The following is a 27,029-nucleotide window of genomic DNA, read 5'->3' on the forward strand; positions in this document are numbered from 1 at the left end:
ACCATGCTGTCTCTTTATTACAGTACCATAACTAGTATGTCAGTAGCAGCAGCGGAGTGACGCTCGTTTTGGACATGTGTCACTATATTATTAGTCAGATTAGGGTCGTCGGGATTCTGACTGAAAGATCACGAAAAAACGACCACAACCCCAGTTATGTAAGTTACAACCGGAACACGATCTTTTGTAAGGAAAAGATAATAAGTCTCTATCTGTAGGTCCCACGTACCCTACCAGGTAGTCTTATGAACCGGGTTTTACCATAATTTATTTGAAGCGAAATACATCAAGTCTCGAGATGTATAATGTATTAATACACAGAATAGAGAGAGTGACGCGAAGAGAACTCAATTAACTTTTTCTTTTCAATTTCTTCCATTACCTCGTAGTTTCCATCTAAATTGACATTATTCAATTTCGTAATGTATGATCGCCACTAGAAAGCGGAGATTTCAGTGATCGCTCAGTATTTTTTTTGGGATCTTTTCGTTAGATTTGGTAGTGAAGCAGCAGAAACAGAGCCGGGATGCTGACAACCGTTGATCGGAGAATGTACGGTGGAGATAGCAGGGAGGAGGAGATGGCCGTACTGCCTAAACACACGAAGGTGGTGGTGACCGGTAACAATCGCACTAAGTCGGTGCTTGTTGGTTTGCACGGTATTGTAAAGAAAGCTGTAGGTTCTGGCGGTTGGCATTGGCTGGTATGATAAATGTTTTGGTACAAATTTTGTTTAACTTGGTGACTTTTCCCAGTGCATTTGTTCGAATTGTTGTAGAGATATGTGTTCTGTGTTCCAGTGCATTTGGTGATTTGTCCCAGTGCATTTGTCAGAACTGTTGAAATTGTTTGTTGATTTTGTCCAATATTTGTAATATGTGATGTGATTGAGCAATGTAGAACAAACTTTTGTGCAGGAATTTGAAAAGCTTACGTGCTAAGTTTTAATCTGAAATTTGAACCTTTCAGCTGCTTTCATCGCTTAATTTATTGTTGAAATTGGGTATCTGATCTGCATTATTGATCTTTTATGTTGTTTGTTTGGTCAATTGTGTCTGCTCTTGGTTTGTAGTTAGGTAAATGGACATAAGTCCTTTTTCTGGCTGGGCGTGCATATTATTCCATTATATTTATAATTAGTCAATAATACTGTTTTGATAAGTGGAAATTTGGTTGAGGTTAAGGCTTTTATGTCAGAATAGTGAAGTGTATTATTTCTAAATTCTGACAAGTATAATAAGGTGCCAATTGAGGGATTTCAAGTGAGAATTAATTTTACAATATTTTTCTCAAAACCATAGGTTCTGACAAATGGGATAGAGGTGAAGTTGCAAAGAAATGCACTTTGTGTGATTGAAGCACCTAGTTCTCCGGAAGGCGATGAAGCAGAATGCAAAATGGTGCAAATAAATGGTTCTGACATAGGTAAGAAATTTATTTTTTATTTGGTGTTTTATCTATTTTCCTTTATTTGTTCTTTCCAATTTCTGTGGATTATTGATTAAGAATCAGAAGTATTTGACCATTATTTTAAAAATAAAAGAGTAAAAAATGATCGATTGTTCAGTTTGTTATGCATGCCTGGTTTAAGCCTGCTTAAATAAGTATGGAATAATATTTTAGTTAATATTATCTATGTTAAGCAAAACATTTGCAAACAAGGTGTTAAAATGCATAATCTCTGAATTTGTTGCCTCTAAACGAACTCATGCTTATGCTATTCAATTTTTTCATCTTCAGATAATACGCAGTCGAGTATAAAGCCAATTAAATCTCAAAGGAGTAATAGAAATCATAAAGGACCACATTATAAGTCTCTGAGCTGCTCCAATTCCGATTCAAATTCAAAGAGCTCTATCTCATCAACAGGGCCTACAACGGTATATGCATTAGAAACTACTAGGCCTGAGCTTCAGTGATTTGATATGTTTTTAGCGTGTTGACTTGTAACTAATTCTATATATTGAATGAATGATAATCTGCAGAAAGTGGATCTGAGCAAGCTAGAAACCAGAGCATTATGGAGATATTTTCGTCATTTCAATCTAGTGAGTTTTGTATCCTGAAAAATTATTTTGGCAATTTCCTTTTCAATTTTGGGTCCTTCCATAACTGTACTTTTAAAAAAAAATACTTGCCTTTCTATAGCAAGTCGAAAGCCCGAACCCATCTAAGGAGCAATTACTTGATGCGGTTCAAAGGCATTTTATGTCTCAAGTAAGTCTCAAGTTTAATTCTATCACCTGTAAACATTTACTGGAACTTCTGCCTCCTGCAATTGGAGTTGATGCAATGTCATTATGTACCATTATGCAGGAACTCGATGAGTTGCAGGTAATTTGTGGGTTTCTAAAAGCTGCTAAGAGGCTGAAGAACACTTCCTGCAATTGACTGGAAATGAAGGAAAATTACTTGCAATTCCTACTAACAGACTTCTTGCTAGCAGCTTTCTTCTTCCTCTCTCTCTCTCTCTCTCTCTCTCTCTCTCTTTCTCTTATTTTCCTTTTTCTAAATAGCAGTTAGTCATATAATAGCATGTATGTATGTTTGTTGCAATCTGTGTTTGTTCTCTGTTTCATTTGGTAACTAGCTAATGTGTATCACAGATTCACAGATAAGATGGGCAAGAATCTATATATAGTTAATTCGTCTCTAAACACTGCCAATGTTATTTTATGTGCCTCGGCGATATTGATATATTTGTTTTACTTGTTAAATTACATGCAAAACTTGGCATTCTGATAAAGTGATCTTAAGTATGTGTTTGGTTGCCTAAAAAGGCTTGACATTCTGATACATAAAAAATACTATAAATACATTCAAGCAAATCATTATGCATATTTTCTCAAAAAAAAATCATTATGCATAATATTTGTTGTATCAATTTCATTTAGTATGGATAAATTTATGCCAGATATCAGCCGTGAGTATTTGCACTCAAATATAATTTTTTTCACAAAAATAATACATCATTGAGAATTAGCGCAAATTAATATTTGTGTGAGTATTAAATATATAATAATTGAGAATAATTTCTGTTTGGTTGTTACTGGACTAAATGTGAGGGCTGAATTAATAAAAAAAAATTAGTAGATGCACGTGGCATGATGTAAATGTATTCTGGCAATTGGTACAATAAATTATTTATCATTTAGAGTTGGTACAAAATAAGTATTCCAACAAATAATGTATCATTTAGAGTTAGCACAAAATAATTATTCTATCACTGTTATATAGTATATATGTGAAGGATAAATGTCGCTTTTGATAATTATAGGAGTATGAATGAGGCGTTAATTGATAAAAAAAATACCATCAATTGATGCACACAGTGCTTTAAATGCAGCCTAACAGCTTTTGTTTGCTTAGAGGTATCATTTCTAATTTCAGCCAATTACTTGTCCTGCAAGTATTAGATAACAATATTTGAATGTATATATCAGTCTTTTTCATGGTGTTTAAATATGAAATGAGGCCCTAATCGATGAAATTGATGTATTACATAATATTTAGATGTATGTCTTGATAAAAATGCATACAATACGCTGTAAATGCACTCAATATTCAGCAACATTTTGTTTGCACTAAAATTAATTTATTATTTACAATCAGCATAGATAAATAATTCTACGAGAAGCAGATAATTAAGGTTCAGAGGATAGGCATCAGTTTTAATGATTCTAGGGCTAAAAATAAAGCCAGAATTGATTAAAAACGTGATGCAGACAACATGTTGTTAATTGCATTATAATAAATTTTGTTTGCACCCAATTAATTATGCTACCACTCCACCGATTTTCATTAATAGTCACAATAATAAAAAATACTCAAGAAGTTTTTAGAAAAAACACAACACTCACTACAAAATTCTCCTCAAACAAGCATCATAACAAACTCAAACAACTATTAAAAACCTACTAAAATATAATTGAGAAAATTCTACTCAAACAAAGCGTCATAACAAACTCAAATAACTACAACAACCTACTAAAATATAACATTAAATGCGGCTTCGAAAAAGAGACCCAATGAGAAATCCTACCGCAACCACTCTCCTCTCCACCCCTAGCTCCCCCCACCCACCCACCCCCAGGCCTCACCCCGACACATCAGTACTTTCAGTTTCTCTCGACTCTACCTCCTTGAGCGGAGAGGAAGATGAGAGAGAGAGGAGGGATTGGAGCTGACCGAAGTTGAGAGTGTGATACTGTCAAAGCTTGGAGCGTAGAGCCTCTACTTCCATCTCGATCGGAGCGCAGTAGTGAGCAAATTCGGTCGTCCGATTGCGGCAACAGTCAAAAAAAGCAGACCCGGTCATAGAGAGAGATGAGAATTAAGGTAATAGAGTTATTAAGAGTGTATACAAGTAGAATTAGAAGATTAGAGTAGTTTAGAGAAATTAGTGAAAATGAATGAGTAGATCTAAAAATTAGGATTATTTGACTCGTTGTAAATATATTTTTTGTCAATAGAATTGTTCCGCATGGAGAACTAGCCTTTGGTCTAGTGGTAAATGTTGGATTTAATAAAAGGTACGCCCATTATGGGAAACTAAAAACCCGACCCGTTATGAATAGATGCGAACCCATTATGAAAAGGTGCATTGGTTTTATATAAACCATCCATACCTGTCTCTCTCTCTCACTCTAATAATCAGAAAAACGTGTGAATAGTAACAGTCAAAATTAGAGAGAAAAGATAGAGAGCACCAAGAAGCACTCTGTTAAGAATTGAAGGTTTTAGGTCGTGGAAAACGCAGGGCTTCCGGCTTCGGCTTGTGATTCCTTGCAGAACCAGTGATACTGCTTCACTCGCAAGATCCGCTTCCGCACGAAGATTAACGGAGTATTTTGTAAGTTCTATCCGTTAATTAACATTGGTATCAGAGCTTTTATAACATGTATTCTGGTTTTAATATATAAAACGCATTGTTCCGAAAATTCGTCTAATTTGAAATTATAAAATTATTTTTTTCGAAATTATTTTTCTGAAAATTTTGTATAGCAATTTTCAGATTTTTTTTTGAGAATTTCCGAAAATTAATTTCATGTTTTAGGAAAAACGAAATAATTTGAAATTATAATTTTTTTTGAAAATTATAACGAATTTTCAGATTTAATTTACAATTATTTTTTTTGTAAATTTGATCAATTTAAATACGAATTTTATTTTTAAAAAACGTATTTAATTGTATTCACTGTTTTTGGAGATTTTTTTTAATGTATCTTTTGGAGATGCATTGCAAAACAGTGATGTTGTATATTGGAAATGGGAGATGCAAAGCAAAACCATGCATTTTTAGTTGTTTATGGATCTTATACAACTGGTTGGACAATTTTTTGGTCCAAATGAATCACAACCGTCCAAATGAATCACAACCGTCCAAAATTTCATGGTTCATGATCGGTGTGTGCAATTTTTATACTTCTGGATTGTACAGCATCCATTTCTGGTTCAAGCAGCGCCAATGGATGGGTCCATTACTGTTTGAAATGGAGAGGTTGTATGCATCGGTTCAAACTAAATAGACTTGGTCCATTCCGGGATGGTGAACCGCGAAAAATAAAAGTTTTTCTTGAAGCCGCTGGGGCTAGAACCCATGTCTATTGGGTGGGAGCCAAGTACCCTAACCACTATGCTAGAACAACTTTCTTGTTACCATCTTGATTCTATATATTATATATACTACAAAACAGTTTTTTCTTTGAAACTGAAATTCTTGTTTATATATATTATATATATTATATATTTTTTCTATTAGCCATAAATTTTTTTTTATGGCAGTACGGATGTTTATCAAGGTTTATACAATTTTTTTTATATAATTTTAAATTATATATTAAATGTATAATTTTCAGTGGGAGTTTTGCACAGTGAATAATTAATGGTAATAAAATTTATAGAATTAAATGATGATTGTGAAACTTAGTGATCTTTCGATTTTAATCTATAAGTATTATTATTATTAAATTATTTCACAGTTGTTGTAAAACTAGAATTGTTATGCTAGGCATTAAATAATTTGTATTAAGCCATCAGAATTGTGATATGTCCTAACTTAGTTTAATTGTAAATTCTTAGTGAAATGGCATCTGCATCTAGGAATATTGTGGCAGAACTCAATAAGGGTGAAAAACTGAATGACGATAATTATGAAATTTGGGCCATGAAAATTCAGTATGTCTTGGAAGAACAAGAGGTTCTTTCGGTCCTGGATCATATTCTAACCGAACCAGAAAAGGGTACAACTACAAAGCACATTGCTGATAGTGCTGCATATGAGTCCTGAAAAAAGAAGAACTCCATTGCTCGTATTACGTTGCTGAGCAGTATGGATAATGATGTGATGCGTGAGTTTAGGCAACATGAGATTGCAAAAGAGATGTGGCTTGCTTTGAAGCAGAAGTTTGGTGGAACTTCTGTTACAAAACTGAGACAACTCACCATCAAGTTTGACACTTACAAGAAACGTCCTAATCATAGCATGCGGCAACATCTCAGGGAGATGTCAAATATGATTAGTGAGTTGAAGGACGCTGGCCATGTTTTGACTGAAGAGCAACAACTTCAAGCAGTGATTCGTTCACTTCCTCATACTTGGGAACACATGAAGGTGAATCTGACCCACAATGAGAGTATTAAAACTCTCAACGATGCAGCAAGGCATCTGGAACTTGAGGAAGATCGTATTGAGGCATCCAAGCCTCAAGAAACTGAATCTGCTGTGCATTTGGCTGGTTCAAGCTCTCATGGAGGGCAAGGCCAGAAGCGTAAGTCAAATTTTGGTCACAAGGGCAAACAAGAGAAAAAGCATAAGGGGCAGGATCGTGGCAAGGGAAAGGCTTCTCAGAATTTTAAGAAGCATAATAAGGCCAAGATCAAGTGTTTCAATTGTGGCAAGAAGGGTCACTATGCTCGTGAATGCAAAGAGCCCCGCAAGGTACAAATTATAGAAAAACTTTCATATTTTTCATATGTTTCCAGTTCTGTTTTTATTGCTGATTCTCATCCTTTGTGGACTGTAGACTCAGGGGCAACAGACCATGTAGCCAAAGACCGTGATTTGTTTGTGGATTTTCGTCGAATTCTGCAAGGTTCAAAATGGCTTTATGTAGGAAACAACTCTCGTGTACCAGTCAAGGGTATAGGCACATGCAAGTTGGATATGCGTGATGGTCGAACCCTCCTCTTACATGATGTTCTCTTTGCACCTGACATTCGACGAAATCTTGTATCTGTAGTAGTTCTTCTTAGATTTGGATTTACTTTGAACATGTGTGGTACTAGTATTAAGTTGTATCTGGATGATGTGTGTTATGGTTATGGATATGTATCGAATGGTTTTATTATTCTGGATGTTATTAATGTGATGACTTCTTATAATACCTATTTTTCTTTATTTACATCATATGCTGATGAAAATGTTGATGTGAATGTATGGCACATGAGATTAGGCTATATTGGACAGCAACGAATGGATAGATTAGCCAAGGAAGGCATGTTAGGCCAAATTGAAAGGGTTAGTCTACCAACATGTGAAAATTGTTTAAAAGGAAAAATGGCAAGAAAACCATTTGGAACAGGAACCAAATCTGAATTTCCATTGCAGTTAATTCATTCTGACATTTGTGGACCAATGAATGTGAGGGCACGACATGGAGGTAGATACTTTATCACCTTCATTGATGATTATACGCGATATGGTCACGTCTATTTGATATCTCATAAATCTGACGCTCTTGCTTGTTTCACGAAATTTATAACTTTATGTGAAAATCAATTAGACAAAAAGGTTAAGGCCTTAAGAACGGATCGCGGTCGCGAATATTTGTCTGATGAGTTCAAACAAATGTGCGTAGAAAAAGGAATACTAAGGCAACTAACCATGCCATATACTCCACAGCAAAACGGAGTGGCTGAAAGGAGAAATCGGACTCTTTTGGAACTGGTTAGGTCAATGATGGCTCAAGCAAATCTGCCAATTAATTTTTGGGGTGATGCATTATTGACTGCTTACGAACTATATTCTAAATCGTGTACCTTCTAAATCTGTTTCTTCAACTCCTTACGAACTTTGGACTAATAGAAAACCAGATCTTAGTAATCTGAGACCTTGGGGATGCACTGCTTTTGTTCATGATTCGTCTCATCAACATGGTAAATTGGGTCCACGAGGTAAAAAGAGTATATTTATACGATACTCTGAATATTCCAAAGGTTATGTGTTCATTGGTGAACAATCGAGTGGGAGTGTAACAGAATTTGAGTCCCGAGATGTCATTTTCTTGGAAAACGAATTTCCAAGAAAGGGTAAGATAGGTCAAGAATTTTCTCTATATGAAGTAGAGGAGGAGCAAGATGATTTGATTGTTGCAAATCGTTTGGTGCATATTCCTGAACCTCCAACAGTATCTCATCCAAGTGGAAGCAAGTCTGTAGATGATGCTGAGCCAAGTTCAGCACAATCACAAATTAGGCATAGCAATCGTGCTAGAGTCCCTAAACGTCATTTTCCAATCGAAAATGAATCTTACATGATTGTCATGCAAGATGAAGAAGAGCCAAGAAATATTCGAGAGGCTCTCACTTGTCCTGCTAAAGAGAAATGAATGAAAGCAATGGAAGAAGAAATTGAGTCAATGAGATCAAATAGTGTTTGGGAATTAGTTGATCTCCCTGAAGGACGCAAGGTAATTGGGAACAAATGGGTTCTCAAGATTAAACGTCTAGCTGACGGCTCAATTGAGAGGTATAAGGCACGTCTTGTTGCTAAGGGGTATACACAGCAAGAAGGGATAGACTACGAAGAGACTTTCTCTCCTGTTGTAAGATTTACTTCCATACGATTGATACTAGCTATGGTTGCCAGTTTAGATTTGGAATTGCATCAAATGGATGTTAAAACTGCGTTTCTAAATGGCAATCTGGAAGAAGAGATATATATGGAACAACCTGTCGGTTTTGTTGCCGAAGGACAAGAGCACAAAGTGTGCAAATTGTTGAGATCCATTTATGGTCTCAAGCAATCTTCCAGACAATGGTACATTCGGTTTCATCAAGCAATCATATCATTTGATTTCGAAATGATTGATGAAGACCATTGTGTGTATGTCAAAAGGTCAAAAGAAAAATTTGTGATTCTATCGCTTTATGTGGATGACATACTGTTGGCTAGTAACAATAAAGAGTATGTACAAATCATTAAAGAATGGTTATCCTCCAATTTTGATATGAAGGATATGGGTGAAGCAGCATACATTCTTGGAGTGAAGATTGAAAGAAATCGTTCCAAGAAGATGTTAGCTCTATCACAAGAGCATTACATCAAGAAAGTACTTGAGAAATTTCATATGCAAGACTGTAAACCCATTGATACTCCTATAGCAAAAGGCGAAGGTCTTAGTTTAAGAATGTGTCCAAAGACTCTAGATGAAAAAGCACAAATGGAAAAAGTTCCTTACTCAAGTGCTGTTGGCAGCCTCATGTATGCTATGATGTGTACTAGGCCAGATATCAGTTTCGCTGTTGGGATGGTGAGTAGATATCAAGCCAATCCAGGACAGTCCCATTGGAAAGCAGTAAAAAGAATACTTAGATATCTGAAAGGTACTGCAGATTATTCATTGTGTTTTCAAGGAGAAAATCTGCAACTCATGGGTTACGCAGATGCTGATTGGGGAGGAGATTTAGATGAAAGAAAATCTACCTCAGGCTATGTTTTCTTACTTAGTAATGGAGCTATCTCTTGGAGTAGTAAGAAACAGAGTTGCATATCCTTATCCACAATGGAAGCTGAATTTGTAGTATTTTCAGCAGCAGTACAAGAAGCAGTTTGGCTTAAAAGATTTTTGAATCACTTGGGTTTTGGTGAGAATGAAACTAACTCAGTGTTGGTATACAGCGATAGCCAAGCAGCAATCGCTTATACAAAAGATCCCAAGTATCACTCAAAGACCAAACACATTGATACTAAGTATAACTTCGTTAGAGACATGGTGGCGAGAAAGCAAGTTTGCATGCAGTACATATCTACACACAAAATGGTGGCAGATCCTTTTACAAAGGCAATACCTAGAGATGTGTTTATTGGTCATGTGAAATCTCTAGGGTTACGTAGATTGTAGTTATATATATATTTTTTTGATTGAACAGTATATATTATGTATATTTATATTTGTGGGATAAATGCAATGAATGCTATTTTTATTATTCATTTATGTGATAATTGTTACAAATTATTTAATACCAATATATTTAGCATGACGCATGAGATATAAAATGAAAGGTATGTCAGACAGTTGATTGGCCTTCTCACACAGACAATCGCTTCTATGTCTTGGTAGGACATAGAAATAAGATTGATTTTAAGCTAGACATGATACAAAATGTGAGAGCAAGTGCTTAAAATATACATCGCCTTGATAGAGAATCAAGATGAGGTCATATGAATATATTATTATAACCGAAGGTGAAATACCCACTATTCACCTTAACTGTCTTATGCCAAGTGGGAGTCCTGTTATTGAATTTATATGATAAGTAGAGTTGTGGACTCAAGTTAGATATTATGTATATCTGAACTATCACTTGTACGGTATTGGATTTTAAATTAGACATACGCTCCATAAGAAATGGAGAATAATACCGTAACATATGTTTCATACCATATGTGCAATTGACCAACAGGGTAACAGAAGATATGATCTCTTCTTCTTTGTTGTGTGAGACCCGCGAGATCAAAAGGATCTCATAGTACTCTTCGATTTTTTACTAAATAATTGAAGTTTCTTTTCAATTAGTTATTTTGGAATGTTACCAATGATCATGTATGATGCGATCTAATGGAACATATATGTATAGCAAATTGATTTGGAATGAAGAGATTCTAGATAAAAGAAAAAGATCATTTGAGTGTTACATTAGGTTATATTCACTGGTGCACCAATTATGTTTATGTAACATAATTGTGAATATATAAGTATGGTTGTATCAATAAATAAAAGAGATCCTGTAATACTTAAAAAATGTAACTTAATGATCTGGGGTACTGCATATTTACTCTACTTAGATGTTGTTATACATACCTAACAGTTGGATAATAATATAGACTCTCAAATTAAGATATGCTGGTCACGGCCTATTTCCTTGTATGAATTTTAACAGAGATTAGAGATTACGTTCTCTTAGTTTATAACGGGTATCCCATTTTGTGCGAGTGAGAGATGTTGGATTTAATAAAAGGTACGCCCATTATGGGAAACTAAAAACCCGACCCGTTATGAATAGATGCGAACCCATTATGAAAAGGTGCATTGGTTTTATATAAACCATCCATACCTGTCTCTCTCTCTCACTCTAATAATCAGAAAAACGTGTGAATAGTAACAGTCAAAATTAGAGAGAAAAGATAGAGAGCACCAAGAAGCACTCTGTTAAGAATTGAAGGTTTTAGGTCGTGGAAAACGCAGGGCTTCCGGCTTCGGCTTGTGATTCCTTGCAGAACCAGTGATACTGCTTCACTCGCAAGATCCGCTTCCGCACGAAGATTAACGGAGTATTTTGTAAGTTCTATCCGTTAATTAACAGTAAAGGTACATGGTCTCTATGTGAGAGGTTATGAATTTCGAAACCCAGATGGGAGAAATATTTTATTGTAATAACAAGAGTTATTAAATAGTTTGGTGACTTGACCTCCAACTTTACTCAAAAAAAAAAAAAATTGTTCGGTCTCCATCATCTCCCATAATCACCTTTGTTTCTGTTCCTATCAGTTCTTTAGTATCACAAGGTAACATTAGTGTGAGTCGAGTTATTTTTTCGGTTCTAACACCAAAAAGAAGTCACAAAAATGATTTGGGTTGGGCATCTATAGATGGTAAACTTTTACCAGCACCTCTCTGAAAAATCAATCTATCATGTTATAGCGATATACACATAACACCACCTCTCTGATAAGTTCTATATATTAATAGTTTATCCTTCAATGATACACAAGCGTTAATGTACCACATATCTTGTATAGTATTACATGTAAATTGGAATCCATTGAACTCAGATATCCATTGCCACAATCTATTAGCTATTACACATTGAACAAACAAATATTCACCTCTTTCTACTTAATTCATTACAAAAATTGCATTTAGAATATCCCTGACATCATTTCTTAATCAAATTTAGTTAAGGTATTATTTTTATTTACCAACCATAAGAAAACTTTATTTTTAGGAGTATATTTGCTTTCCGAATACTACGAGAAACCAACCTCTAACAGTACGTATTGTTATCTCTTGTGGTGCTACCAGGGTTAGGACAATTCACTGATTTGTTTATTTTCCATTAGACAACGGCATGACAAGCCATTGAGCTCGAAGAGAAGTTTTCTACAGAAGAAGACGATTAGATATATAAGAATGGGGCACGTCCATTTAAAATAAAAGGACATCGTTGTCAATGTAAATTTAAAATAACTAAATAAAAGCGGATAGAAAAAAATATGTCTAATTTTTTATGGAGATATTGAATATTATGATGTTTTGATAAAAAAAATTGACTAATTTTAAAAGTTCACATGGGCATACTAGAAAATTTCTCCCTGAAGAAAATTAGTCGCATCATTATTGGTTCGAACCGCACGTTATGGGTTCATCATGGCACGTCCCATCACGTGTTTTGGTCAAGTCGCATATCTTCTTTCATCGAAAATGACACATCGCATAAACTAGCATAATCACGACATGCAACACATTACGCAATCAGTTTTTTAAACATTGTTTTATCTCTTTATAATTTATTCTGTATTTTTTTTTAAATATTTAAAAATATTTTTTTTAGCATTCTTACCATTTTTTTTTATTTTTTCAATGAACTAGTTCTACGTAAAAAAGAAAAAATGGACGCGAGTGTCCAGCACAAAGCACCTAACGGCTAACAGGCCAACAGAACATCATGCAATAGATTGTTTTAGGTTTAATTTTATGTATAGGTGTACTGGTGCGGTGCTGGTGTACATGGGTATGAAATATTGAGTGATACAGATATGATGCCACATACGAGACCGAAACAGACTGATTATTTGCGGTACAAGAATTAGGTCTCAGCAGGTAAAGCATGAATTAGGTCTGTATTGGGCTTTTATACGAGGGAATTACTGTATTGGGCTTTTATACGAGGGAGAGCATGAATTAGGTCTCAGCAGGTAAATTAAAGCCCAATAATTCAAGTTGAAATTGATCCATTATGAAATCCCTAGAAATAACAAACAGCCACCTCCGCCCTCCGGTGTTAACTCTGAAAATAGGCACGGAGTAGTCTAGAAAACCCGCACCTTGCAAAGGCAAACCCTTTGTCCCTCCTTTTTTTTATCCCCAGCTCGATCCTTAAAAACCCTAAACCCTTCTACCCCTTTCCTTTCTCACAACCTCCTCTCGCACACAAGCCATGGCGGAAATTAAACGTCTTTCGGAGAGCCGTGACCTTACAAAAATAGAGCGAATCGGCGCGCACTCTCACATCCGTGGCCTCGGCCTTGACTCCTCCATGGAAGCCCGAGCTGTTTCGGAGGGCATGGTCGGTCAGGTTCCTGCCCGCAAGGCCGCTGGATTAATCCTTCAACTCATCCGAGACGGTAAAATTGCGGGCCGGGCAATCCTTATTGCAGGCCAGCCTGGCACTGGTAAGACTGCCATTGCCATGGCACTCGCCAAATCCCTTGGCCAGGAAACCCCTTTTGCCTCGATTTCTGCCTCTGAGCTCTTTTCCCTTGAGCTCTCGAAAACTGAGGCGCTCACTCAGGCGTTTCGTCGGGCTATTGGTGTGCGCATCAAGGAAGAGGCTGAGATAATTGAGGGAGAGGTTGTTGAGATTTCGATTGACCGGCCAATTTCTTCTAATGGGAATCCGTCTTCTTCCAATATGGCTGCTAAGACCGGGAAGCTTACACTTAAGACGACCGACATGGAGACTGTGTATGAGCTTGGGGCAAAGATGATAGAGGCCTTGAATAAGGAGAAGGTCCAGAGTGGGGATGTGGTGGCACTCGATAAGGCTTCGGGAAAGGTTACCAAGCTTGGGAGGTCAGTTGGTCGGTCGAGGGATTATGATGCTGTGGGGCCGCACACCAAGTTTGTCAGGTGCCCTGAGGGCGAGTTACAAAAGAGGAAGGAGGTGGTGCATTGTGTGACTTTGCATGAAATTGATGTCATCAATAGTAGGTCTGTATTTTTCATCTCTGCATTAATTGTTCTTTTCCCCTCAATGACAGTGCATTTCTGTAAGGTTAAGTATGTTCCAAAGGCTGGAAATTACTTGGTCTTTGACATCCTCACTTAAACTTATTGTACTGTAGAAAGGCATGGTGAACTTTGACGACAATGTGAGTTATAGAAGCTGGTCTTACTCATTAGAAAACTATGTCTTGTACTGTAGAAAAACATTACTATTTTTGGGGCTTTTGAAAATATCTTGATATGGCTTGTATATCAGTCTTCTGAACTCACTGCAATTTACGTATTGCCACTCTACCAGAATTTTGGGGCATCAATTGATTTAGTACAAAAGATAGATATCTGAGCACACTTTCAAGTTTCAACCATTCTGGTGCTATTCAATTAGTTTTGTGTTATTTTTTACCCCATGTCTGTCACTTCCCTGTCAATTGCAGTATGAACCATTGCATATAAATCTGTACACATCTGGAAGATGCATTCTTATAATGGGGCAAATTCAAAGCCATTGCTAGGTTTGTTGCTCTAATAAAGACATTTATGAAAGCTAAGTGTTTCCTTGTTTATATTAGTTTACAAATAGAAAAAGAGTATGACATATAAAAGATTTAGATAATACTCCAAGACACTAAGTAGATGTTTGGCAGCAGAACAGCGAATAGGGAATTGAAAAGAGAGCTTTACCATTTTATTCAACTCCTTTTGCAAAAGTGGAATAGGCCAAATTCCACCCATCAATTCAATAGAATAGCCAAATTCCATCACCCTCCTCCTGGGCTTGCCATGGAATTGGATATTCTAGTGGTTAAAATTTGGAATTGGGAGGGGCCTATTCAGAAAATGGAAGGGTTTGATTGCAAAATTTACTCTCTATATTACTTTTTTTCTATTATATTCTGCCATCATTGCACTTTATTTCATTCTTCAAAGGTCTTTGGCGACTAATCCGTCTTTTTCTATGGTCCTGAACAATGCTGGTACATGCATGTTCAGCACTTCCTAGGACAGTTCCAAGCCAGAACAATAATAAATAAACTTTTTTTTTCAAATATTATTTTTCTGATCACTTTTGACGCCCAACAACAAGTCAACAACAGCCAAGCCTTTAGTCTCAAACAAGTTGGGGAGGCTAGACATGAAACCCAACCGGAGTCACTTTTGATGCCCAATGAGATTAAAATTATATTTAAAGAAAAAGATTAAACACTGAGCAATCCGTCAAAATTTCACTGGTGAAAAACAAAATAGAACAAATTGGGCCATCTAGTACCAGACTGGTATGGTTCTTGTATCTATGATACGTTTTGGTAACAGAGCATATTTGTTTCATTTTTCTATATTTTTTTTGAAGATTAATGAGAGTACCATTCTGTTTTTGCCTCTTTTTTTCATTTTTGTCAAGTTGATTAACCTAAATGTTAGTAAAACCATCTGAAAATTAATAAGAAGTTTTGATTGTGGCAAGTAGTTTTCTTTGGCACCTCTCTAGTCTGGTTATGAGTTGATTAAGTTCATAGCAATTTTAAGATTTGCTTAATCATCCCTAAACAATTTAATAAATGTTCTTGTTCCTTCGGTGGAACTGGTAGCACTGTGCTACTTTTTTAACAAATTGTTCTGGATGGTCAAATTTTTCCTGACATTGGTGTTCTGACATGGTTTCCCTGGTCATTTGTCCTCCTGTTGTTAGGATCTCAGGTCCAATGTTAATAACATTTCTAATTTTTTACATACATATTGTTACTATATGTTATCAAGCCCTTTTGAAACATGTGACTGGTGGCAATGGAGTGGTCAAATTGTCATTTTCTTTCATGAAAAGAATGAAATCAGTCTATGTAACCACCATCTTGTCAAGAAGTATGAACCCCAAAACAACTCATTAAACCTCCAGGTCAGGTCATGATGGGTCGATGCTGCGAACTCTCGGCCAGCATAGGCTTGCATATTTGTTTACATACGTTTTCTGTGTTATTAAATTTAGCCCTTGGAGATGTGTACCACATTGACTTAACAAGTCAGTATTAGCCAGTTCAGTGCATGATCCGGTTGATAATTTTCTACTTCTACATGTGATATAACATTTGTCAGTATTTGAACCTGCAGGACCCAGGGCTTCCTTGCACTCTTCACTGGAGACACCGGCGAGATCCGTGCAGAGGTGAGAGAGCAAATAGACACAAAAGTTGGGGAATGGAGGGAGGAGGGGAAGGCTGAGATAATACCAGGTGTGCTCTTCATTGATGAGGTGCACATGCTTGACATTGAGTGCTTCTCCTTCCTCAACCGTGCTCTTGAGAATGAGATGGCCCCAATCCTTGTCATCGCCACCAACCGTGGCATAACCAACATTCGCGGGACCAATTATAAGTCGCCACATGGTATACCGCCTGATTTTCTTGACCGTTTGTTGATCATCGCAACCCAGCCCTACTCTGAGGAGGAGATACACAAGATTCTCGGGATCAGGTAATAGGATCTCGTAAAGTTCTCTCTATCAATTGTAGACCATATTCATGGTTGTTATATACTAGAAACTGTCAGTAGCTTGTTCGTTGATTTTCATTTTGGGGGTTTCTTTCCTTGGTATTTATATTTTTGTGTTTTCCGGGGCTTATTGGTAGATTGCTATAATGTTCGCTTTAGGATTTACTTGACCCCAAAGAAGCAAATATTCAATTGCAGTTGGTAATGTACTAAGCCTCCTTAACACAGGTATGGCTGTACATGTATTTGCCAGTTTCCTCTTGTGCAGGTATATGCGCAACATGTGTGTTGCAATTTGTATTTTACAATTATCAGTCAACTTGCCTGAAATTCCCAAGTGCCACATATATTTTGTAATCCTCAATACACATCTTCATTGCATTTGAAATAAGCTGTCTGAATGTTTCATTCTCAAGTACCTAGTTCTTGGTGTCCATTTTTTATACAATCTGCAATGAAAGCCCAGTTATTTTGCCAGGCCCAGCATTTATTTGACTTTTTTTTATAATAATCCTCTAGCCTGGCCGCCTACCCAATTACGTAGACATTTCTATGATGTGCTTAATGGGAATATAATTAAGGGAATTGGGTTTAAGTGAGTTTTGGGGGGTTATCGTGATTTGTTAGAGGTTAAAACTGTATCAGTCAGGTCTCATTATACTGGTGTGTACTATTTGTCTGATTGGTCAATACATGATCAACATTGTACCAAAGTGGGGCTTCAATTATTGTTCATTATTATTTATTGTTTGATCTCTAATGAGAGAGTACACTGGGGCCATCAATGACAGGTGTGACGAAGAAGAGGTGGAGATGTCAAATGATGCGAAAGTCCTCCTGACAAAAATTGGAGTAGAGACTTCTCTTAGATATGCAATTCATTTAATTACAGCTGCTGCTCTGGCTTGCCAGAAAAGAAAAGGGAAGATAGTAGAGATAGATGATATAAGCCGTGTCTATGGGCTGTTTCTTGATGTTAAGAGATCGACACAATATCTAATGGAGTACCAGAGCCAGTATATGTTCAATGAGGTTCCCGGTGAAGGAGACGCTGATGAAGCCATGCAATCGTGATTGCACATATATTATGGCTTGATGTAGCTGTGCGGCGGTGCTTTCTCTTTTTCTTTTCTTTTTCTTTTCTTCTTTTATTTGGTTAGTCTTGTGTTAAAGATGTAAGATATTTGTGACCCACTAATTTGTTGAGCTTTTCTCTTCTGTCTTCCCTATTTCCCATTAAATTTTGTTTGAAGAATTTGTAGTTGTCGCCTACCCTGTTGGTTCAATTATATTTTATTATTGGCAGAATTAATTGTAATATTATCATATGAAAAACTCTATTTTGTAATTTAATGGAATATTTTTGTTCTCACGGTGATATTCTATTACGGTATCGAGTATTTCATTATTTCCTAAAATATCAAGTCATGCATTATGGGTACAACCGGGTTTAAGATCTTGGGATAGCAAATACTCTTGGTCTTAGGTCGGTGATAAACTGACAACTGGACGACTGGATCTGAAATGAATAAAGAACCATAAAAAGAACTATAGAGGGGGAGGACTAGGTTTGAGAATTCGTATCCTCTGCGTTAACTCAAAAAATAATCTTTTGAGTTAATGCATGACCGTTCGATACACTAAGTTTCGCGCGAACTAAATCCACACTGATATTAAAGCGTCTCATAAGTTATAGACTGGTCGGTTTGGCTCCGTTTAAAATCGAACGGTCAAGATGCGTTGACTCAAAAGATGCACTTTTGAGTTAATGCAGACGATGCGGACTCTAGGTTTGATGGACATCAAACCTACTTCTAGGTCCAATAAACTCTAATACCGTTTGATTTGTGTGTATGGAAATTGAAGCAAACACGTACGGGTTTTTAAGCGGAACATACACATCTTAATATAGATCGGACGGTGATTGAGCACATTGAACCAAAGTAGATCCGATAAGTATCGGACTTACTTTGAATTCATAGAGGGGTTGAAGCTTCTACGCGTCAGCACAAATTCCATCTCAGCAATGGGAGTCTTCAATTGCTACTTGAACAATAAGCAGTGCCAGTGCTACTGCCATATCAGCTCAAAAGAAGTAATCTTGACAGCTGATGTAATTTATTCCTCTCCAACAATGGTAATTTATTTACAATAAACCTTCTTTTCTGAGACCAGCAGAGCATGTTACCAGAACACACTGAGCGATGCAAAGCATGTGGGTTGTGGCTGCTTAAATGCTTAAAAGGGATAAGCACATAACTAAGCAATCCCTCAGAGATCCACATAAGCCTGAGCAACCAATGGCGACTACCATTTTGAGATCCGACCCATGTTTTATCTCTCGGGTTAAGAGCTTCTCACCTATGCTTTGACGTGGAAACAGCTTTGGGACACTAAACTGGCACACGTGTACATGTGTGTGGTCATGTGACTTGTGTGCATGCGCGCCAGTCGCACGTGAGAGCATGTGGGGACGGGATAGTTGCAAGCACATGCGTTAACACACAGATCGTAGATCCTGGTCAAAGGAAGTAGCACTAGGTGTACAACCGAATAGGAAACCACATAAATATGAATCCGAAGTCTGATCGATTTTTGATTGGATTTCCTAGGCACATGGAAACAAGTAATTAATTCTCAGCCACCACTTTGCTCTAGTCTGTAACAAGGATTTCCTGGATCAAAATTTTGGTATCATTCCGGTACCACCAGTCACCAGGAATTCGTATCCTCTGAGATATCTCAAACTTTGTGTGACTTTATGGAAAATCCCAACCGTTTAAATACGTTCTGCACGAATCTCAAAGCACACAAATACTGACCCCCTACATCACCCCCGAATAGGCACCGGACACGTCGGTCACGCAAAAGTTGAGATATCTCAGAGGATACGCACTCCAGTCACCAGTCACCACGACTGAAATTGAGGAAAGTAAATTAAATGATTGAAATATTTTAAAAGGAGAGGGGTCTATATAGAAACTTGGGCATAGGATGGATTCTGGAGCCGAACTAGACTTTTAAGCTTTTTAAGCTTGGAGATCAAACGTGAATGAGAGTTTGATCTTATAAATTTTAGATTAATTTTACAAAACTCATAATATTTTATGAGTGAGTCTATGATGTACTATGCATAGTCTGGATTGGTATATAGTGCTGACTAATATTTTTATTTTCAAAATTCTAACCGTCAATTCGAACCGTATAATATGATTCTCATATGAATATGTACATGCAAATCAAATTTTATATTTTTTAGAATTTGTTTACTACATTTTTAAGATAGATAGAAAATCACTTGATCTGAAAAATCTAGACCATCCAAAAATAGTGATTTTCTACCTATCTTAAAAAATGGTAAATTCTTTTAAAAATATAAAATTCGATCTGCAAGTACATATTTATATGGGAATCATGCTGAATGGTTTGGATCGACCGTTAAGATTTTGAAAACTAAAATACTGATATGTATTACGGACCAATCCGTGCTATACATCCATAGACTCACTCACATTTTATTCTAAACTATGTATAATACGAATAGGGTTAAAATACATCATTCGTTTTGTGCTCCAATCATGCTCAACATTCTTTTCTCCATTTTCAAAGTTCAAACAGTCAATCCAAATCTCTCAACATAATCTCCATATTAAAATGTGCTTGGAGATTAAATTATATTTTTTTATTATATTGGAAAAAATATAAAGTTTGATCACCAAAAACATTTTAATACAAGATAATGTTGAACGGTTCGATCGACTATTTAAACTTTGAAAATGAAGATAAAGATATAGAGCGTGATTGGATTACAAAATCAATGGTACATTTTAACCTACTCGTAGAATATTTCGTATAAGTATTTCTTTTTAAATGGATGTGTGGAATATGCATCCACCTCTTCATGGATTAGATTCGATTTGTTATGCAACTGCATCACAAGTGTGGAATTTGTAATTTTAGTCTGTTGTGCAACAAAATTGATCTAAATACTTGATTTAAAATAGAAGCGAGGTTAGATCAATTGTTTGATTTAGAATTATCAGTTTCTTATTTGCGTAAATATTTAATTTTATGTATAATTGGTGATGTGTCCAATGAGCCGTACATGAATCTTAGATTCATATATGCTAGCAAATTATTGAAATAGCTCATGAATCTTAAAAAGTAATGTAAAAATTGGCTGAGCTAAGTAAATTTTGGAAGGTCTTGTAGTGATGATGTGAAAATTACTACATGAAACACAAATGAAATGCTATCTCATAAAATAAAACTTTTGTGTAGCACAAATCTAAGTTCTTGGTTGTTTTTTCGGTGCTCGTCTGATGGCAAATTATTTTGCGGATCCGGAGTCTGGATTAGCAAAATAATTTCTACAAAATTATTTTGTGGAAATATGATTTTTTTTATTTTAATTAAATAAAAGATGTTATGATTTATTTTATTTTTTTATTGAAATATTAGAAATATTTATATATTTCTTTAAAAATAAATGTATTTTTTGAAGGACCTTTAAAAATAAATGTAATACTATATAATTGAAATTATTATAAAGACTGCCATAAATAATCCGAATCAACATCCATATATTATACTGTTGTAAGAAAAATTAAAATATTTATTTATGTGTTATTGAAAAAATAAATAAGAATATTTTGGATCTGAGTTATTGATCCCGTTTAAAAGTCACTCTGGATAAATAAATAAATTATCATGGTCCTTCTAGTATGTTCAAATTCTAAGATACTCCATCTATTTTTGAAAAAAAATGATTTGACATTTCAATAGATCAAATCATTTTTTCTTTCAAAAACATATGGAGTATCTTAGAATTCGAACGTACTAGGACCACAGTAATTTTTTTATTTACCCAGAAGTGATTTTTGAACCGGGATTAATAACTCAGATCTAACATATTTTTATTTCTTTTCCAGTAACACACAAAGAAATATTTTAGTTTTTCTTACAGCCGCAAAAAATCTAGCCTAAAAAATATTGATCCGAGTTATGTGTCACAGTCTTTCTAATAAATTCAATTATATAGTATTCCATCTATTTTCAAAGAAATATAAAAATATTTCTAATATTTTAATACAAAAGGTAAAAAAAATAACATTTTATATTTAATTAAAGTAAAAAAAAAAAAAAAAAATCCAATTTTTTGCAAAATAATTTTACAAAATGGTATTTCCGGGAAATTATTCTGCGGATTCAGACCTTGGATCCGAATAATAATTTTTCTAAATTGGGCAGATACGGAAATTTTGTATTTTTTATATTAATAAAATTTTCGGTTACTTTCTTTTGAATGAAATAGGTATAAAATAATTTTATTGCAGCAAAGAAAAAAAAATTACTGACATTTTAAAAAATAATCCAATTATAAATTAATTAAATTTTAAGCATTCCTGTTAATTGGATTTTCGATATTTGGTACCGTTTCAGCCTGACCGGTACATATGATACAAGTGAAAAGAACCGGAATTTAAGCTCATTGACCCATTCTTATTTCATGTACGAACAAAAGACAGCGATGTGCCGTGTGGAAATTCTAAATCTTTGCATATGCTCCCTCATGCTCTGGATTAGTATAATCTAATTCTCATGGGAAGAGAAGACCAATGCAGAAAACACCAACTTGACTGTGCGCAAGTAAGAATAGACTATTCAATTAATTAATGTTACATGCCCATGACCCTAGGATGGTGCCACAGGGGACACCAGTTATAGACTTATAGTCGAGAACCAAGTGAAATGTTCTTCTCAAGCTACATTTTACTGGACATCTCCATTGATTTATTAAAGATTAATACCGAACATCTCCATGAATATAGAAGTTTAAAAACATCTTCATTCCTTTAATTGTAAAAGTTTGATTTGTTTGTCAAAATAGTAATTTAGCAATTTCTTTCACATCAATTTCATAATGTTTCTATTTTTACTTTCAATTTTGCTAATTGATAAAAGTATATAATTTTTAGAATTAGTAGAGAGATTAATCTTTTGTAATTAATTGTAGGGACGAGAAATCTAATATCAATGGAACATTTTAAGATAAATTATCAATTTAGTAAGATTATTACATTAGTAAGATATTCATGTTATGTCCATCAAAACTTCTATGTTTTTTCAAAGAGTATTCAATTAATATTTTTATTAAAGTGTTTAACAGATTATGTATTAAAAAATATTTTAGTTGCTTCGTCACTTAATATTATCGGCGAATAAAAATAATATTAATTATAGTTTTCTTCTCTCGCGAGAGGAGTTACAGCCTTAAATGATTATTTTAAAATGATTAATATGTAATTTTATCTGATAATAATTCAAATAATATATTTATGACACTTAAAAAGTTAAAAATACTAAACGAATCCTGATTACATGCATATATAACAACTAGTATCATACCCGTACGTTGCAACGGAGACATATTATAAGAAAAAAAAAATATATCAATGAAAATAATAATTATCCAAAAATTAAGACACATGTTAATAGAAAATTTATATGATTATGTATTTTTAATTAACTTTAATCGTGATCTCTGATAACAATTTGATGATGTGATGATTCTTTATTTTTTAAGTTCCAATGATATCAAATAATAGCTCGATTCAAATCTAAAATCAAATATCGTACAACAATTCAATATCGACATATAATATGATATCAAAAAATATAAATAAAAAGTGTTATCGTGTGTATGTATAGGATATATATATATATACACACATACATATTATAAGAGAAATATATATTCACATACACGTTGCAATTTATATTCTTCTTTGTTTCCAATTTATATTATTCTTCTTCTTTAATTTGTTTACAATTTAGAATACACACACACATTGATATATTATATATTGAAAATATATTCTAAATTGCCCACAACAATATGTATAGAAACAAAAAAAAAAGGAAATATAAACAAAATATTTTCGATTGTGATCCGTATAGAAACGAAGAAGAAGTAAGAAAACAAAGAAATAAGAAAATGGAAGGTGGAGTCTTCTTAATTGAAGATGAGAAATATGAAAACAAATAAATATTTCGCTAAATTTCAGAGTTTATTCAATTTTAATTGTAACGTATCGTGTGACAGAACATGTGGTGAGTATGTTTTTAACTAAATTTAGACTTCTATACATAAAACATATGCATTTAATCAAAACAAGACAAATTATGCAATTGGATAGCTGAGATCTAATCCGAAGTTTTATCTTTTAATCGTAGCCGTTGGAGGATCGGACACTCAACGTGCTTAATAATAGAATGGAGAAATAGAGATAACATACTTCTCCAATGTTTTTACAAATTGAGAACAGAGTAATCCCCAGACCCATCTCAGGCCATCAATAAAGGGTTCGGTTTCTCTGAAACATAAGCGAACTTACAAACTATGTGGATTATTGCAAAAATAACAAACAAATAAGCCATCCCGCCAAAAGGAACATTTTAAATCCGACCTTTTAAATGTCAGACATTTGCGACTCTGTTATACTTTCCGTACCCGCCACAGAGAATCCATTTTTGCTCATTTTATTTAATTGAGCTTGTGGATAGATCTCTTTCTGTACCTTAAATTCTTAGAATAATCCCGCACTACTCCGGCAATACCTTGAAGTATAGTTTCATTCCAGTTTCGACTGAGAGTCTGAGACAATAAGCAATTAATTTAACAGAGCAACACACATGACACACCTGCTAAAAGCAGTATGTTTGCAGATGCTCGGTCGATTACGGGTAAAGATATCGACAACGCTCTTTTGACTTCATACAGTACACGAGTCATATTCCTTTTCATTTTGACTCTATTGTAGGTACGCTGCATGAAGCCAGAAGAGCGCTGTCAATATCTTGACCCCTCGGTGATCTCAGGTGCACCGTCCAAAATTCATGCTTTGCATTTGGCTTTTATTTATGCCGCACGAGTAATTTTGGTGTGATTTTAGAATCTATGGTTAATTAAGGTTGCTACTGTTTCACATTAAAAAAATATTTAGAGGTAGTATTGTGAATTTTTTTCCTGTTATTTAATTTTTCGGTTGGAGAAGCTTTAATTTTTGAAATGATTTGGAGGCATAGGCTTATGATCATCTAAATCTGGGACCAAGTGTTGGGCTTTTTCAGAATTGCATGTGAACAAATAAGTTGAAAATAAAGGAAGATACGCATATTATTTCTTTTCAGTGCATGTTACTTGCAACAGAAAGAATTGATTAGTTGTCTGTTGCAAAGCGCAGTTTGTGCATTTTAATTCCACAGAAAAGATATTTGCTCATGGCCCCTCTTTCATTCCTTTTCAGGCCTTTTATCTGCAGAGTTATGATGCTTTTTTTAGGAAAAATTACAATTTAGCCCTTTGGCTTATGTATTTGATTTTTGTAAAATCCCAACTTAATATACTAAACCCTGCTTTTCTAAATTAACTGATGTTCTCTGAGAGTAGTTGGTAATTCACATAGCATGCATTAAGATTTAAGAGAGATAGTGAATTTGTAATCCCATTTTGTTCATGATAAACAAAAGTAACATATGAACGAATAAAAGAAGACAAATTCTCTATATTCTACTCAGGTTGTCTCCTACAGCTCTGACAAAACCCTTAAAATAAGGGGGGAATGAGACATGTGCGACTAGCTAGAAAAAAAAAAGAACAAAAGAAAAGAAAAAGAAGAAAGTAAATCTGTCTAAGAGAATTAGCTAGAAGATCTACAAGAACTCTTGCACTGGTTGCTCTTGACTTGAGAACTCCAGGAGGGAAATGCATCACCACTTCTTCTTTTAATCTTCTTATTCTGATACCTATTTCACAGATTGAAAGAATAATTAGTTGAATCACATCATATATATATAGTTGATTTTTTTTTAATGAAAGGAAGAGGTAATTAATGAGTGTATAAATTTATTACAATGTTGAAGTTGTGCTCGGTAGCTTCAAATTAGCAATTGGTTGAAGATGGCCTGTATCCTTTCGCAATGCTACCTCTTCCTGAAAATATTAAATACCAGAATCAGGATCGAATTCAAATTTGATTGCTTTCCATATTACAATACTGTAATGAATCATTCAAATTAATATGGAAGAAGAAAGCAGAATGTACCTTAATATAAGTGCCAGAGAAAGCACAAGAGAACTCAAGAGTACTCTCAGCAGTTCTTTCCATATCAGTAATTTCTGTGCCAGTGCTCTGTTAACAGGAAACCAACAAAAAGTTATTACAATAAACAACAAATAGATGGAATGAGAAAAGAAAAAAACTAGAAGCAACAAGCAAGCCAAGAACCAAAATCCAATTGGATAACATACAATAGAGTGGTTCAAGTTCAACATAGGCGAGCTAGCGGTGTCATCCAAAGAAGAACAAAAATCTCGCTTTGTGTCCGACAACCGATCAACCTTCCTCTTCTTCCTTCTCTCACTTAACAATAACAATGTGCCGCACTCGGAATGCTGCTCCTCTGTGTCGAAGTGTGGCGGGCCAGAGGATGCATCAGAGACCATGGAGAGATCCTCCTCCTCTTCTTCATCTGATACTTCTGTTTCTTCTTCTCTCGACAATTCAAATCGGGTGGAATCTTTACTGTAGCGACCAGAGAGTGGAGGAGGTGCGAGATACGACTGGTCAAAGTACACAGTCCAGCCAGATTGGCAACCGCTGCTGCTCTCCTCCTCTCTAGCCATCACCTTTCTCTCTATTTTTTTGTGGGTTTTGTTTTTTTTATTTCTTTTGTTGAATGAACGAAGAGCCGAGAGAGAAGTAATGCAGTTACTTGTTTGTTACTGTGAAAGCGGAGGAGAGAGAAGGGGGGTAATAAGGTAGAGAAAGAGAGGTTTAATTAGTATGGTATATGTGGTACTGCTATGGTGGATTAGTGGGATATGCAGAGAATGCAGAAAATTAAAACGGTGTATGAAATGGGAATCCCCCCACAAATCACACTGCTCTTTTATCTTAATGCACATGCTCCTAAACCCCACATCAAGATTTGCTTGATTTCTTTTGCTAAGAATATTGCGACTGGTGTAACGTACGCAGGTTTTGCGATCAGCTTTGCCATAGGTTTAATTTTGATGAGCCAGTGGGTCCGGATTTCTGCTGCTCTTAATTGTACGGAATCATGGATGGAAAGATATCAACAAGAGACCAAATATCCTGCGCGCAGCGCTAAGGACAGGAAATTCCACTGGAGTGAGTTTCGGATCAAATATTTAAATGTTAAAAATGATATAGGTTCTACCCGGAGGAGCAGAAATTTTCTGCACCTCTGGGGACAGGTGATCTCATTCCTATCAACAAAGCTATTTTAGTT

The 27,029-nt window shown here is 35.2% G+C and overlaps 3 protein-coding genes across 3 annotated transcripts; 2 read left to right on the plus strand and 1 right to left on the minus strand.

Annotated features, from left to right (window-relative positions):
• Window positions 1–339: 339 nt before the first annotated feature.
• On the plus strand, window positions 340–2,583 carry LOC144552003 (uncharacterized). Its single transcript, XM_078300113.1, has 6 exons — window positions 340–703; window positions 1,302–1,425; window positions 1,741–1,880; window positions 1,986–2,048; window positions 2,149–2,217; window positions 2,317–2,583. Exons 1-6 carry the CDS (start codon window positions 527–529, stop codon window positions 2,389–2,391), a joined length of 648 nt encoding a protein of 215 aa, XP_078156239.1. The 5' UTR covers window positions 340–526; the 3' UTR covers window positions 2,392–2,583.
• A 10,710-nt stretch (window positions 2,584–13,293) lies between these two features.
• LOC144551179 (P-loop containing nucleoside triphosphate hydrolases superfamily protein) lies at window positions 13,294–17,934 on the plus strand. The gene is made up of 3 exons (XM_078299042.1): window positions 13,294–14,213; window positions 16,332–16,694; window positions 17,504–17,934. Exons 1-3 carry the CDS (start codon window positions 13,441–13,443, stop codon window positions 17,784–17,786), a joined length of 1,419 nt encoding a protein of 472 aa, XP_078155168.1. The 5' UTR covers window positions 13,294–13,440; the 3' UTR covers window positions 17,787–17,934.
• Window positions 17,935–25,205: 7,271 nt separating this feature from the next.
• On the minus strand, window positions 25,206–26,505 carry LOC144551180 (protein SOB FIVE-LIKE 5-like). The gene is made up of 4 exons (XM_078299043.1): window positions 26,026–26,505; window positions 25,820–25,906; window positions 25,628–25,707; window positions 25,206–25,520 (listed from the first exon to the last, which is right to left on the minus strand). Exons 1-4 carry the CDS (start codon window positions 26,398–26,400, stop codon window positions 25,415–25,417), a joined length of 648 nt encoding a protein of 215 aa, XP_078155169.1. The 5' UTR covers window positions 26,401–26,505; the 3' UTR covers window positions 25,206–25,414.
• Between the last annotated feature and the right edge of the window lie 524 nt (window positions 26,506–27,029).

Source organism: Carex rostrata, chromosome 3, assembly GCF_964058835.1.
Source record: "Carex rostrata chromosome 3, lpCarRost1.2, whole genome shotgun sequence".
NCBI lineage: Eukaryota > Viridiplantae > Streptophyta > Magnoliopsida > Poales > Cyperaceae > Carex > Carex rostrata.

Excerpts from the sequence above, each read along its gene's own strand:
- LOC144552003 (XM_078300113.1), top strand. The coding sequence starts at position 527 with ATGCTGACAACCGTTGATCGGAGAATGTACGGTGGAGATAGCAGGGAG. Across the intron at positions 2,049-2,148 it reads ATTTTCGTCATTTCAATCTA|CAAGTCGAAAGCCCGAACCC; the intron begins GTGAGTTTTGTA and ends GCCTTTCTATAG. Across the intron at positions 2,218-2,316 it reads AAAGGCATTTTATGTCTCAA|GAACTCGATGAGTTGCAGGT; the intron begins GTAAGTCTCAAG and ends ACCATTATGCAG.
- LOC144551180 (XM_078299043.1), bottom strand. The coding sequence starts at position 26,400 with ATGGCTAGAGAGGAGGAGAGCAGCAGCGGTTGCCAATCTGGCTGGACT. Across the intron at positions 25,907-26,025 it reads TGAACTTGAACCACTCTATT|AGCACTGGCACAGAAATTAC; the intron begins GTATGTTATCCA and ends TCCTGTTAACAG. Across the intron at positions 25,708-25,819 it reads TCTCTGGCACTTATATTAAG|GAAGAGGTAGCATTGCGAAA; the intron begins GTACATTCTGCT and ends TAATATTTTCAG.
- LOC144551179 (XM_078299042.1), top strand. The coding sequence starts at position 13,441 with ATGGCGGAAATTAAACGTCTTTCGGAGAGCCGTGACCTTACAAAAATA. Across the intron at positions 14,214-16,331 it reads ATTGATGTCATCAATAGTAG|GACCCAGGGCTTCCTTGCAC; the intron begins GTCTGTATTTTT and ends TTGAACCTGCAG. Across the intron at positions 16,695-17,503 it reads CACAAGATTCTCGGGATCAG|GTGTGACGAAGAAGAGGTGG; the intron begins GTAATAGGATCT and ends CATCAATGACAG.